This window comes from Aulostomus chinensis, chromosome 24 (assembly GCF_037954235.1).
Source record: "Aulostomus chinensis isolate RoL2024-O1b breed Wild chromosome 24, RoL_Achi_v1.0, whole genome shotgun sequence".
NCBI lineage: Eukaryota > Metazoa > Chordata > Actinopteri > Syngnathiformes > Aulostomidae > Aulostomus > Aulostomus chinensis.
In genome coordinates, this window is record NC_141343.1 from 3,684,566 (window position 1) to 3,699,516 (window position 14,951).

The window sequence follows — 14,951 nt, forward strand, 5'->3', positions numbered from 1 at the left end:
CACAGGTTTACAGCTCCGAATCCTTGTGGGCTGAACAAGCAAACCTGGTGTCTGTTCAGGGTGAGTGGAGGCTGGGATCCATCGGCCAGGTGTCCCTTTACTAATCTGTTGGACAGATGTCGTGATTCCAAGGTTTATGAACCGTGTGCATCTCAGGACTGCCATGGGAGTGCACTGCTGCCTCTCACCATTTAAAAACGACAGAAACAATGTGGGCGTTAGCGCTGGTTTGAACTCACATTCTCAGAGTGTCCTTGTACTCAGATGTCTAAAGATGGATGGTAATGCCAGGACTGAGGAGAGTCCAATAACAAAGTACCCGTCACTGTCACCGTTTCCTCCCTGTAGAAGGGAGCTCTGGGACCTGTGTTGTTAAAATGCAGTAACAAGTAATACAGAAGCCACCCATTGCTGGCCTGAAACCCTAATTAGGAGCGTCCTAGCCTTGTTTTTCCCAGCTACAATGTATAAGCTACAGGTGCCGCGTGCTTGTACCGAAGAGTAAGAGGTTATTTATTGTCAGACGGGAATTCGCAGGGTAGCTGCTGTGACACCTGTGATTATTGTAGTAGTGTCGCTTCACACAGCGTCACACTCCAGTGTGGAGTTACTCTTTAAGGATTTTGAATTTAATGAGTCTTTGCAGCCAGGTTCAGAAAGACAGACAACGAGAGGGTAAAAGAAGGAGAAGCAGATGGTAAAAACACAGAGAAAGGCAGCAGGTATAACAGCGAGGAGGCTGGGGAGCCAGGATTTCTCTCCTTGGGTTTCCATTCCAGTGCAGTTGAAAGTACTGCATTAGAAAAGGATACTGAAAATTTTTTTTTTTTAAACTCAATTTTGCTAAAAGGTTTTCCCACTCAATAGAGGTGGCTTTTGCCCTTTTTGGTAAAAAGTGTAAACGTGCACAACGAGAGAGATGAAAACACCCATTTGAATAATCTCACTCATTCTGCAAGTCTTTCAGTGACGTGGCTGACTAGCTGTTGTTGCTCGTGCTGATACTTGTACTTGTACCTTGGACAGCACGAAGCACGTCCAGTCCCGGCTGGAGGTGAGGAACTATTGCAGCTGAAGTCCTTGCTGAAAACCACTCTTGGTGTACTGCTGGTTGACTTCTTCTTCCATGCCTATACCTCCATCTCCTGGCACGACAGAGCCTTAATTCACTCCAGACCAGTCGATGGAAACACACCAATTGAACATTTCCCCCCCCCTTTTTTTTTATGAGGTATCCAGAGTTCCCATGAAATTGCCTGGAATTGAAACAGGAAAACGACTTGAGGAAGTCGACTCGTTCGATATCTCTGTCAGCCTTGATTTCTGGCGCGGGTGAAGTCTCCAGTCAGATGAACGCTGCGTCGTCTCTGATGGATCTGATGAGGCAAAACTCACCGTTCTGCCTGCTTAGCAGCTTTTCTGTTCTATCGAGAGGAATTAAAGAGGAACTTATTCAGCCTCCTTGTGTGCAATAACTATGTATATGTGTGTGTGTGTGTGTGTGTGTGTGTGTGTGTGTGTGTGTGTGCGCGTATTTAAACTCTTTCGAACTCTTGACCTAAAAATGCTCCATCTCCAATTCCGCAGTATTTAAACGCCTCTTCTCACACCCCGGCTTGATTCCTGAGTCCACTTTACTCTCTTAACCTATCACACCGTGTTCCCGTGCGTGTGCGGGATACAACGATGTTCGCGACTGCAATACCGTTTTCGCGGCCACTTGACAAGTTTCATGTCTGTACTTTAAGGAGCGGCGACTCCGTAATAACCCGGCTTCTATCAGCGGCTCACTCAAAACTTGAGAGTTGTTATGCTCAGTATTCATATCAGCTAATGAAAAGCTGGCAGGCTGAGAAATGAGATGCCGCTGTAACACACCAGCTGGACAGGATTGAGTTATGCACATTTATGATTGGCAGAGACTAAGCCTTGTTCAAGGTTTCTTTACTCTGTTGGAAGAATGGAGGAACGCTGCTGCTAATGTGTTTGATTCCAGGATTATTATCTCAAACTTTTGTAATAATTCTTTGAGTATCATTGAGAGAAAATGAGATATAATTGGACTGAGGAGGCGGACACGTAGAGGCCGTAGCGGTCCAGTTGATGCCTTATGAGACGAGCTGTTCTCGACTTGCTCAGTCCTACAAATCAGCAGCCGCAGGAGCAAGGGGCGGGGGCGGGGGGGGGGTCCGTCATAATCTGTTTCTGCAACCACCTTCACCCTGGATTGGAAAAAAGAAACTGTATTCTTAAATAGCCCACATTTTTGTTAGATGACTTGTATATTAGAGGGGGCGTCGGGGATCTCGTCCCCTGACTATGATCTCTGACTTTGGCCCAACAGATCTCGCTTTGATCCGACTTTAATCTCTTACACCCAGATCCATAGCTTCTGATTATAATCGAATAATTTGAAGGGATTTTTTTTTATATACATATATCGAATGAAAAGGCAAGGGAGGGGAAAATTTTGGGAGAAAAGTGTTAAGAAAATTAAACACTACAGAGTGTGTGAGTACAGATGTGGGGAAAATGTCCATCAGTGCAGGATGAAAGTGTTTGTATTTCATCACTTCCCTCTCCAGGGCGATTACTACGGCCTGAGTCAGTTGCATTTTAAATTTACATCCTGATAAGTCTTTTGCGCACTCTTTCAGATAATGTCTCTTTAGAAGCCTCCGCGATATTTCACCCAATGACACAAAGTGATGATTGTTGTGTTGTGAAATCCTCACACCTCATACAGCTGCCCAACTGTTGCAGGAGTTTCAGGGAAGTCACGAATCTCCAAATCCCACCTTTGGAGAGCAAGAGTAACTTTCTTTGAAGCTTGCAGGAGTTTTCACCACGGAGGAGTCTTTAGTATACCCTTTAGCTTCCTTGTAAGTCTGCATGTTTGCCTGCTAATTAACGCATCATCATTACCACCCACAGCCGGCAGTGCAAGCTCCATACTGCTTGATTACTCATTGATCCCTTTCCATCACGCAGTTACTCGGCGCTGCTGCCAAATGTGACTAAAGTAGAGCAGATGGCTCACTTTGCATGTATCAGAGTTGGAGTTTGGGTTGAAGCAGGTTCAAATGCCAAATACAGTAGTTTGATTTATTTCGAGAGGATTCAAATTCATTTAATTTGGATCGATTCGTCCCGAGTGCTCTGAGTCTTTGCCCACCCTGATTTCGTTCTCCACCAGGAAATAACTGAGGAAGCCATCAGTGCATCCGTTTGCCAGTAATCATGAACTCTTGTCTCTCCTGACAGGTTTAGCATCGACGAGGGACGGACGTGGACTGTTCACAATTTCACCAGCACCTCTGTGTTCGTGGATGGACTCCTCAGCGAGCCGGGAGATGAGACACTGGTGATGACGTGAGTGCAGTCGCATTCCAGATTATTAACCGTCAACAACTGTGTCTGTAAACTTCACATTTAATTCACCGTGAAAGCTCTGAAACCTAAAAGCTTCCAAGAAAATCTCAATGGAAGAAAAACACATCAAGCCTTAAAGGCTTTTGCCATGCCAAAGGTGGAGTGGTGCAGGAATATTCCTAAATCCTAGAGGTGAGTTAGCATGATTGACTCCCTCATCGCAGCCTTGCTGGGATTTCTAGCTTACTATATCTCAACATATTGCTCTACGGAATAAAGAACATCAGTAAATGCTGCATGTTGTGAATTTCAGAGCGTTTATGTATCTTTCAAATAAATGAATGACGGCTAACAAGTGGCTAACTGAGACGAGAGCAGCTCAGCCAGTTGTGAATAGCATAGCAACCATTAGCCCTCCAGAATGTTTTTTTTTAAGATTATTATAGTGAAGATTCTGGCATTCAAAGAGTTGAAATTCAGAATATTTACACGTTTGCTGGTTATGATCAGAACTGAAGTCGACTAAAAGATTCAAGCGTAACCTTTCTTTTTTATTTGGTGTAATGCAATTATACATGGTGTTATGGACAAAGTGCTGTCTGACACCCATGAACACATCAGCCCTGGTGTCACACTTCATACTGCCTGCTCTGGTTCTTAAGAGTTGTCACGGAGGGTCAGACGCGAGGGCAGCGACATTCATCACGACAATTCCCTCCATCCGTTTTGATTACTGGTGCAGGGCTCGATGGCAGGCCTGTGTGGAGCCTTCGCCCTCATCCCCTCTTTGATTCTATGACTCTGCTCTCTATTCGTGTCTCTCGACTTCCGCCGGCCTCTCTTCCAGGCTCCACCGAGCTCAGACAAGTCTGCCGCTCGGTTACCGATTAAATAAATACGCGATAGAACAGGAAGCTCTTGAGTTGAGGCATGAATATTCATGGGGGTTGACACCTTCGATGTGGAAGAATAAAACCTGCAAGACACAAATAAAGTGAGGGATTATCAGTGTGTAAGGCGAGATGAGTTTGTTTGTAATTTCCAGCATTTGGGGGAATTAGCAGGCACCAGTTGTGTTTGCTTCAGTATCCAAGTGTTGCTGCCGCTTTCAGGTGCTCACATGGATGAGAACATAAACTGTTTGATGACTTCAGTGGGTAGAGATGCACAACAAAGTCTCCTGAGCAGAACGTGGTTGACCCCTGATTGACCCCTGCCGTGGTTTGGGATCCTGGGCTTCGCTCGGCTCTCAGCGATCAGCAAGGCAGGACGTTTGCTCCAGGTTGAGTCAGACATTTCTGCTGTGCTGGTTCAGCACATCGGAGGCAGAGTAACTGATTGGGGACTGGGGAGAACTTAGCAATGCCTCTCTGCATCCTCTGCCCTTGTAACGATCACATGACCCCCCCTCCCCCAGGGTGGGTCTGCTGTGACATTAAAACCCAATTTTTCTTTGCCACCAAGTGCTTACTCATTGCAGAAAGTCCCACGGTCCTTCGACTCCTCTTTATATTCAGTCTCTAAACATTTCCACCATCTCATGAGCCTCAGAGCAGAACTTTTCTCTGATTAGTTTGTCACGATTTGCTTTGGTGAGATTTGTTTGTCGACTTGTGGTGAACCTCTGTCCTGACGACTGCTCGCTGTGATAATGGACAAAATTTGACAGCGCACTTTATTCGAGAACTTCTGTTTTTTTTTTCAGGAGAGCGTAGAGCCTCACTCGCTCTCGTTCTTTTCACCAATCTCTCCATCAGTAAGTCAGTCAGAGTGCCACTGGTCACATCATCTCAGATTTAGGGCCTTGGCCCTGAGATGAAGCCAGATAAGGCTTCCAGCTGTAATCCAGGTCAGAGACGGTCACACACTCACTTGCCATTATCTGACACACGCACACACACACACACACACGCACACACACCCATCTGGCAACAGAGAGATAGAGTCTCCGGCCGAGGAGGAGGGTGTTGAGAGCAGCTCATGTCTGACAGATTAGCCAGGGTCTATTTCCTTGCCACAAAGTTTCGATTTTTGACGGAACAGCCTGCCATCCCATAATGAAGTCTTTGAGCAGTGACTTAGCGCCAAGGACAGGTGAGGGCGCAGACATTATCCACCACTCATACTAATGACAGCTGGTCAGGTATCAGAGATGCAGGGTCAGACTCTCACTTCCCAAACTGAGCAGGAATCTCTATTTTGACTTTGAAAATCCAGCAGCATCAACTTCAGCACGTATCGCAACAGCATGATCTCCCCAAGAATCTCATTGAAATCTGGGAAATAACTTGCAAACATATTCCTGGTGAACTATTTTCATTTTTAGCTCCGCATTAGAGAAACAAGGGTGTTTTCACATTGTGTCCTTTTAAAGCGAACCTTGTCTGATATCACTCTTCATGGTCCACGGCTGTTCCAGAAGGTTGAAAACAAATCTAGCGTTTTACTCCTCATAAATCAAAACGATCATTTCTTCGGTCAGAGAGGAAAAAGAGTTCATTTAAACCAGTCAAAGTCAGCCCACAACGATCTGGTTGCTCAGTTCTCGCTTCTTTGCTTCCATCCACTGACACAGGCTCACTCCCAAACGGGCCCCTAGCCACTCTGCCTCTGGGGGGCATTCCAAACCAAATCCCTTTGAGGGGGAAAAAAAAACACAAAAAAAACAGACAAAAGTTGAGCAAAAAACAGACATGCAGCCAAGCAAGCTTGAAGTAACCATGGTGACAGTTTCCTCCTGTTACTGGGTAAAGAAGCAACAGGGTTCCTTTCTACACCCTCCCTCTTGATGAACAGGGACCCTCTGGTGGTTGCCCAGCTTCGCACAAGAACCTGGGTGAATGGTGAGGCATTATGGGAGATGTAGGTTGTGCAGTGGCATCCCATCCCCCACAGGAAGCCAGCCCTGTCTGTCCCCTCGGTGAGGTCGCTGGACTGGTTCGCTCTGATTATCTGATGTTAGGTGTTGTGTTGGTTCATTTCTGCTGCTGCTCATACAGCAGACACCAGTGGACTCCACTGATTCAACTCAAAGGGGACAAAAAAGCTTTTTTCAAGCTCAAGGCCATTTTTTTTACAGTACATTTACTGTATTATTTACTACATACTACATACTTTGAGGCATACAGATGTAAGAATACAAATATTCTTAGTAGAGATGAGATTCGGGAACCAGAATCTTTAGAGAATCATCGTCTCATTCCTCTTAACGATGCGGCCATGTTTTTGTGACAGTTGCTAAGTGCTAAACCATGATGTCTTGTGTCCACGCCATTGAGAGGGAAATGTTTGGAGCGGCGTGATTTATTTGAACGTATTCAGATAGGCAGACATGCTTGGTTTGTTCTCTAACCTGTGCAGGGTTCCTCCGTTTTCCATCCTCTGAAAACGGATAAGGAATCAATAAAGGAATCGAAAAGAAAACAGATGAGCAGAATCACTTTTGGTATCCGTGTAAAAATCGCCATCGCGTTATAAAACAGCTCCATTAATACTTGCACCAGGATTTGCAGCGAGAGGCCGAACCGAGCAGAATCAATAATGCCATTGAAATCAATAACGTCTTGTCAAACCCCATCCCCCGCTCCTGTGTGTGTTCTCCTGCAGTGTGTTTGGCCACATCAGCTACAGGTCCGACTGGGAGCTGGTCAAAGTGGATTTCAGGCAGTCTTTCTCTCGCCAGTGTACCGAGTCTGATTATGAGTCCTGGCTGCTCACAAACCTGCAGGTAACACACACACACACACACACACACACACACACACACACACACACGCTCACTTGTAACTGAGTATCTGGTTATCTGAAACTGAATACTCATTTGTTATTATTTGCCCTCAGGGAGAAAAGTGCATTATGGGTCAGGAGCGCAGTTTCAGAAAGAGGAAGGACACGGCGTTCTGTATCAAAGGGAGGAGTTACACGTCTGCTCTCACTACCAAACCCTGCCAGTGCACCGACAAAGACTTCAACTGGTGAGACCTCCAAAAAAATCCTCCCTGGCATTTACGTTTATGTACACAAGATCACAGCCTGCAAAACGTCTGCACTCTTACGAGCACAATAGAAAAACCCTGTTTCTGTCATTGCTCTTTACTTTCCTGACTGTCAGAATCTTTGACCAATAAATCCTCATCACAATGAAGGTATCTGGACTTTTAATCCATATTGTGGTCAGGTTTACCGCTCTGTTCTTTGTTGAAACCGCCATACTTGTATCACACGACGCTGCTGACCTATCAGAGCTGTTACAGGAAGCAGCCGCAGGTGTAAGGAGTCCTGGGTAATAGAGTTTTTGTTGCTAATTTGTATGTTTTCACAAAAAGGAATACTTCATTGATGCCTTCAGTGTTCTCACAACGTGTATTTTTTGGAAGTAACTTTGCTGTGCTTGGAAAGATCGATGAGTGCTTCTCAGTCGTTCCCTCCTCCATCGCATGATTGCTGCCTCACGGCGAAGTCGTTCATCCCGGGGGGGGGGGGGGGGGGGGCAGAATATGAGCTCCGCTGACATTTCCGTGTCTTCTATCGTGTCTGTGTGTGTGCGGTGTGTGTGTAGTGACTACGGTTTCGAGCGATCCCACACAGAGGGCAACCAGTGCTTCGCTGATTTCTGGTACGATCCAGACTCCCCACCTGACGACTGCCGTCTAGGACAAACCTACGAGTCCAGCACCGGGTCTGTGCACCACCACCACACCACTCACATGCATTTGTTGCAGACTTTGGTGAAATACACTTTTTTATTGTCTTATTCTATCAAGATGATTTTGAAGAACTCCTGTAACCACAAATTGTATTTTTTAAATTAACGTTTGTGTCCGTGCCACAAAGAAAATAGTCATGTTTTCATTGAGCATGCGATCACTGATGGATGATGAATGACCTTCGAACAGTTTTTTTTAAACATGCTAAGCTATCACGCTAACTGCCTGCTCCATCATCTCCAGTTTTAGTACAAAGGTTCCCGTCCGTCCTCTTACGTCGCTGTAATTCAGAACGCGCCTGCGCTCTCTGACGCGCCAGCTCTCTCCTGCTGTGTTCAGGTACAGGAAGGTGGTGTCTAACGTGTGTGAAGGCTGGCTGAACAAGCAGCAGAGCACCAAACAAAACAACTGCCCTCTGCTGCCCCCTAGAGGACTACAGGTCAGCATCAAAGGGCAGATGGTTGCGGTGGCGCCAGGTGATGACATCACATTCATTGTCCACCAGGAACAGGTAAGGTGAAACGCTGCGTCCGAATTGCCAAGCAGGTCTGATCGTAGGTCTCAGAGTAGGTCGTAGGCTGTCCGAAACCACAACTGGCGCGAGTAGCGACCTACTTCGCAACCTAAATTGCAGCCTAAACACGCCCACATTGTAGGTTGGTTCAGGTGCATCCTACGGAGCAACCTATGGCCCACAATGCACCACGGACTTCTTCTTCGTCCCCTAAAAACTTGTAGACCCGCAAGCCAAGTTTGCACCACCAACAGTCTCCCATTCTCATGCAACACGAACATTTATAGTCGTTGTTGATGACTAAAGGTGTGTTCACACCAAACACGACGAGGTGTGAACACACCTTTACAGGTGCGTTAATGTGCTTAATAATAGAGAACGAGTTAAAGGGGCGTTCAGAGTGGAGTGCAGTACGACAGTCAGGCCAGCAGGTGGGGCTGTCGTTGGTGCTGTCTACCTAATTGCGGTATCTGTGCTCTGCCAGCAGAGGTCGTGCTTCACCACCAGTCTTCTAGGCTGTCTGAATGGTGCCGCGCTGTTCAGGTTGTAGGAGTAGGACGTAGCGGTAGGACGTAGCAGTAGGACGTAGGTTGACACTTGGCAATTTGGATGCAGCCAAAGTCTCTTTTCTGGCTGGTTACTCCCAGTGTTGATTTTTACTGTAATAGGTTACCTTTTGGCAGTGACAGAGTAAATAATGCTGTCGCCCTTTTTGCAGCTATCATATTAATTATTAGTAAATATTTTAATATCATATTTTTGAAGTAACTTGCCCAACAAAGATTCATTCTTCTTTGTTCAGTTTGAGTACTTTGCTGTGTTTTTGACAATCGCCACTAGATGGCGATATGTAATGTTGCTGCCTTTTTTGGAATGAAACTGCCAAGGAACCAGAAGGAAGAGCTGGTTAAAGATGCTGAATGTGCTAATATCCACACCTTGATGCTCTGGTGCTCGATGAAACTGCTGAGTTTTTCTTTTCAGTATTGATAAACAAATCTGTGAATGTCGTCTGTCCCTCTGTGCACAGGGAGACACCAGCAGCACCAAGTACCAGGTGGACCTCGGCGATGGGGTCCGGGCTATTTACCAGAACCTGACAGTGACGGATGAACCCATCCAGCATCGATATGAGAATCCAGGCATTTACAAAGTCACAGTGAAGGCGGAGAACATGGCAGGGCACGACAAAGCCACCATGTACATCCAGGTTACAGGTGGGCCTCTCTCTGACTGTTTGCACATGAAGTTTGGCGGCCTCTGGTGGTACTTTTACTTCAAAGCAGTGGAGTTTTCAGCGTATGGGGTAGTTTCACCACCCAGAAATTACACATCAATAAGCTTCTTTCTTCCAAACACGTTTAAAAACCCGCGAGAGATGAAGATGAGAAACATTTTCTTTCCAGTTCAGCAGCAAGTCTTGCTTTTCCTAAGGCTCTCTCCTGCTGCTTGAAAGCTTCTAAACTGGTTTCTACGACAACTTTTCATCTTTTCAGCTTCTTTCCACCAACAATAGAATTTCTACAAAAAGGCACTTGTCTCCTTTTTAGACAACACTGAAGAATTTTGTTGGCGTTTCAATGAGCTGTCAAGATCAAATTAGCCTAAAATCTTATACTTCTCTTGTTTGGACCTCGGGGGAAAAAAATGCTTTCTGAATTAATTACACTTGGTCTTTAGGACAAGGACATTAAAAACCATATCCTTCTCAGTTCCTGTTTGTCGGCTTACTGAAAATGCTTTTTTTTTCTTCGTACAGCGCCTCTACAGGAAGTGCACCTGGAAGTTATTCCCATTGCTTGGAGAAATCACGAGGTTAATCTGACAGCCATCGTTCTTCCTGCTGAGGCCAATCTGACTGTCTTCTACTGGTGGATTGGTGACAGCCTGCAGGTAAACCTGCCCTGCCTGTTGAGCTCTGTGTCTGATGTTAGTTCTCGTCTCTCTTCATCGATAGCCGGCTGTGTGCAGTCGTTCACCGAGTTCGGTTGCAGGAAATTTTGATTGTGAGGTTTTGACCCCCCCCAAAAAAATGAGATGAAGAAGCTGAAAACCTCCCAAAAAGCTGAGGTGTCAACACGTGATCTCCTCCACATTATTCTAAGTTCACACGTTCATCAAACCATAGAAACGGTCATTATCATCATCATCAGCTTGCAGTCCAGGTTTGTGCTGTTTGCAGTGAACTTGTGGTGTCTGTGTCACGCAGCCGACTCTGACGCTCCAGAACAGCCTGCTGACTCGTTTCCCTGAGGTAGGAGAGGTGTCCGTGACCGTCCAAGCCTCCAACGGCAGATCCATGGTGCAGGACACCAGGGCTGTCCAAGTCTACGGTAAACTACGATGCACCGCCCGTGTTCACCACACGATATGCTGCATGTGCTGCTCGTTTTCACGAAAGCGATGACATCAACTTCCTGTGCTCTTCCCTCCCTCACAGATAACTTCCAGGTTATCCCACTGAGCTTCAGCAGGAACCTGGACCACCTCAACCCAAACATTCCAGAGTGGAGAGTGGACGTCGGTCAGGTTGTCACCAAAATGCTCTCTAAGGTAAAACCTCCAAGTTTAAGGATGGAAAATACACAAGTGTTATAAATACCCAGCCGTGATGTTGTGAGCTGTAACCCTCCGGCCCAGAGGGTGGCGGTAGTAAAACAAGAACCCTGATGCCTATCAAACAGATATCAAGGAAGAAGAACCCTGACTGGGAAGTGAACTTGGATTATGGTGAAATGTGAGACCCCTGCACACTCCAAAATATATGTTCGTGATGTAAATGAACCACCAAAATGAAAATATGGAACTGAAAAAGTCAAATTCTATGTGAATATCTGCAAATCTTTTGGACTCCTGAAGACAATCTGTGACTCTGTATTCACGCTCTTCATACTTTATGAACTATTACACTTAAAAAATATGCTGTTTCATAGCAGGGTTGATAGTTTTGATCTTGAATCGATGTTTAAATTGCACTATAAAAAATACCAAAAAAATAACTCCACAAAAACCCTCGCAGGTGCAGAGCGACACTGTTGTCCTGTCTGAATCGTTTTGAAATGCAAATGTTCACGTTCACTCACGTCTTGCTCTCAATCAGCTGCTCAAGGTTGAAGAGAGCCGCGTGTGTGCGGTGGAACGATAATTGAAAAGCCTCGTCGCGCCTCTGCAGTTTGGTTTTGATGGGTGCTGCCGCAGCTCCAGTAAGACGACTGCTGACTTTCTGCCTCCAGATCACAAGCGTCCCTCAGGACTCTCTGGTGACGGTGGTGAAGGCGGGTCTCCCCACCACTGCTGACCTCTACGTGCTCCCACTGGACAGCCAGGCAGACAAGAGGAGCATGTTCACAGATAAGGTAGACAGAGTTTCTAAACAGCAGCTTATCTTTTCGATCGGCGTCTACGGCTATGTTTGGAATGGCATATTGTGAGCTGTCAAGTTTGATCCTGTTTTAAAGCGGTGGTTTCTTATATTTTCTCAGAGAATTCCAGCCATTCTGCAGGCGTTCAATGACAACAATGTCAGCTTTGTGGTGCGAGGAGGCCTACAAGTGCTAGTGATGCTAGCTGACCCAAACGCAGGTACTGAACAGTGCACTGCCATCCTCTTCCCATCACTTTGCATATTGTTTGCTTTTCATAATGACATGTGGCATTTTTAATGATAATTGCATGTTATTGATTTATTTCCAAGGGATAATTGCTAATGACTCAACAGCAGCAGCTGCAGAGACTGGTGCGTTGCTTAATCACACACCTGCGGCTTTTTCCTTGGGCGCCATTAACTGTTTGGCTTATTTCAACGCTTGATCACTTTTCCTTTCCTGGTTTCCTAACGATTCCAACCTGTCTGTGTCTCGCCATGCTGTTTTATCCACCTGATTGCCCTTCACTGGTTTTAAAAATTTCATGCTGTCTGTGGAGAGGAGCTACCTCAAAAAACCCACCTTCTTCTCCCTTCTGCTACTTTTAGAGTTGTCACTGTGGATTTGTATCTGTGGGGAGCTTCATTTTCCTCAAACTGGATCCTGTTTTACTAATATTTGTAGTCCAAGTGAGTGAATGAAACGACCTCCTCTGACATCTCTCCAGTCTGGAGCAGGAGCAGAGCTGCCTGCAGCCCCAGAGCAGCTAGCATGTAATCCAATGGGGCAACTGGCTACCGTCAAATTACACTTGGTAAAAGTGCATTTTGTGCCTCTGACAGACTCAGATTGTTACTATAATCGTCAGACAACTTAACAGAACGGAGAAGTTAGTGTCTGCGTTTACCTTTGGCAGGATGCCGCCATTTTTGTTGTGGTCTGTGCTAAATTCTGACTCAGGGGGAAGTCTCGCCCTGAACTCTCTCGGGACTTGTTGCAAGAAACCACCGGATTGTGTTGGATTATTTATCTTCCATCACTGGATTATTTAACTTCATTCTTTCATACAAGTTTAAATAAATGTTTGCGCATTTCCAACTTGTAGCAACAAAATGTCTCTTTTGTAGACGTCCTTGGTTTGATATGGACATGCTAAATTTACTGCTAGAAGCGCTACCCAGAGGAGCTAACGCCACCGCTGCAGGCGTCCATTACTTAGCCCACAATTACAATCACAGTCCAAACTTGTCAGTGTGACACAGTGCGCCTTTAGTGGGTGTAATTTGACGATGTTGATTATTTAATAGGATATATAATTTAATTCATGTATAATTTGACGAGTTGCCCCATTGGATTACATTCCAGCAGCTGCAGGCAGCTCTGCTCCGGCTCCAGACTGGGGGCGTTTCAAAAATGGTTCTCTCCATCACTCACTTAGACTAACATAGTTTGTGAAAAGGATCCAGGCTGGAAAAAAAGAACTGAGTTTCCCTCTTAAACTCTTCCTCACCTTCTCTATAGTATCCAGTGTGATATTCTGATGTGCAGACGAGGTGCATTATTCTTTATTGGTATTTCTCCATGCTTGTCATGCCTTCTCCAGGTTACCATGGAACCGCTGGGGGTCCCGGCGTTTGGGCCGTAGCAATCATTTTCCTCATCAGCATCATTGCAACCGGCTCCTTCATCCTCTACAAGTTCAAAAGGTGAGTGTCACGTTGAAGAGCTGGGGCTGATCTCATGTCAGTTTTTAGGCTGAGGAGGCTGGAGTGGGATCAGTTGGCGCTGGTTGCTCTGGAACAAAAACCATCCCACCATTGATGGGACAAAATCATCTTGTTTATGTGGAAATGAACACTTTTCAAGAGTAGGAAGATCCTGTAGCTTCAAATTCTTGATATAAAAATTGTCATATTTGATGAGTATTAAAGGTCTACAACACGATTTCATCTGTTGCACCTAATATTGATGGATCAAATGTCATCATTGTACTTGTGCATTTTGTGCATGACGACAAAAGAGGGTAATATTATTATTGTGTCGATTTTTATCGTAATATTAATGCACTACTGCATCACATCACCAGTTTTTTTTACTTGTTTTTCAGCTAACTTGAGCCATCAGCATGCTAACGTGCTCACAATCACATCGCTACGTGGAAACAACCATGTTTAGCATCATAGTTTAGCATGTTAGCTTGCTAACAATTGTTGACTGTATACAGGGTTCAGGTATTAATGAAACTTCATATTAATCCATCCAATCATTTCTGAGAAATGTAGCAAAAGCAAGAATGTCCGTTATGAATGGAGCATCTTTTGAAAACGTACTTATTTGTCATAGATTCTCGGCGCAAAAATGCAGAATCCTCTAATTTCAATTATATTGAAATTTAAATTAATGCTTTTAATATTAATAAATATATGAATTTAAATGTAAATGAAATACATTTGTATGAAGATGCTTGCCTGAGCTGGTCTGACTTTTAAATATATCATCATAATAATAGAAATATAACCTTATTTGTTTGTGAAGTTTGTGCAGTTGGCGGTTTCGTGAAGGCTCAAGCTTCATTAACTTCTGGTGATGTCATTAACTAATTTACTCCCGTCCTCAAGGCCATTTGCTGCAAAAATGGGGATTAACCAACTCTTAGCCATTTGCATCTGAATCATGGTCATGAGTATTTATTAAGCGAAAGATTATTCACCAGCCAGATGCGATTTCTTGGGCGAAGATTTTTGTGGCAGCTATTTCAACACAACCTCAACACAAAATATCTCCACAAAAGGAGTTTCTGTTGGGCCTGATTCCCTCCGGTTGGAATCCACGTCTCATCAAAACCGTGACGCTGGTTGAAAAGTCAGGTGATCCCCAGCAATCACCTGACAAACTCCTCATCACAGTGACACGACGTCGTCATGACTTGATGCTAAGATTCGTTTGTGACACGTTTTCCTGTATTTTCTGCTGTTGGCAGACGTCTGCTGCCTG

At 45.1% G+C, this 14,951-nt stretch overlaps 1 protein-coding gene across 8 annotated transcripts in view; it reads left to right on the forward strand.

The window, feature by feature from the left end:
• The window catches only part of sorcs2 (sortilin-related VPS10 domain containing receptor 2), a 186,501-nt gene that overhangs the window by 164,883 nt on the left and 6,667 nt on the right, over positions 1 to 14,951 (forward strand). For 5 of the 8 annotated variants that reach the window (XM_086197831.1, XM_086197830.1, XM_086197832.1 and 2 more), the window contains exons 14-26: positions 3,265 to 3,372; positions 6,979 to 7,099; positions 7,213 to 7,346; positions 7,931 to 8,050; positions 8,418 to 8,589; positions 9,623 to 9,809; positions 10,352 to 10,485; positions 10,802 to 10,925; positions 11,033 to 11,145; positions 11,826 to 11,948; positions 12,075 to 12,174; positions 12,287 to 12,328; positions 13,561 to 13,663. In XM_086197831.1, coding sequence (XP_086053957.1) covers positions 3,265 to 3,372; positions 6,979 to 7,099; positions 7,213 to 7,346; positions 7,931 to 8,050; positions 8,418 to 8,589; positions 9,623 to 9,809; positions 10,352 to 10,485; positions 10,802 to 10,925; positions 11,033 to 11,145; positions 11,826 to 11,948; positions 12,075 to 12,174; positions 12,287 to 12,328; positions 13,561 to 13,663 — 1,581 coding nt within the window. The remainder of the gene's footprint in view (positions 1 to 3,264; positions 3,373 to 6,978; positions 7,100 to 7,212; positions 7,347 to 7,930; positions 8,051 to 8,417; positions 8,590 to 9,622; positions 9,810 to 10,351; positions 10,486 to 10,801; positions 10,926 to 11,032; positions 11,146 to 11,825; positions 11,949 to 12,074; positions 12,175 to 12,286; positions 12,329 to 13,560; positions 13,664 to 14,951) is intronic. The other 3 variants (XM_086197833.1, XM_086197837.1, XM_086197836.1) reach the window with 1 other exon arrangement.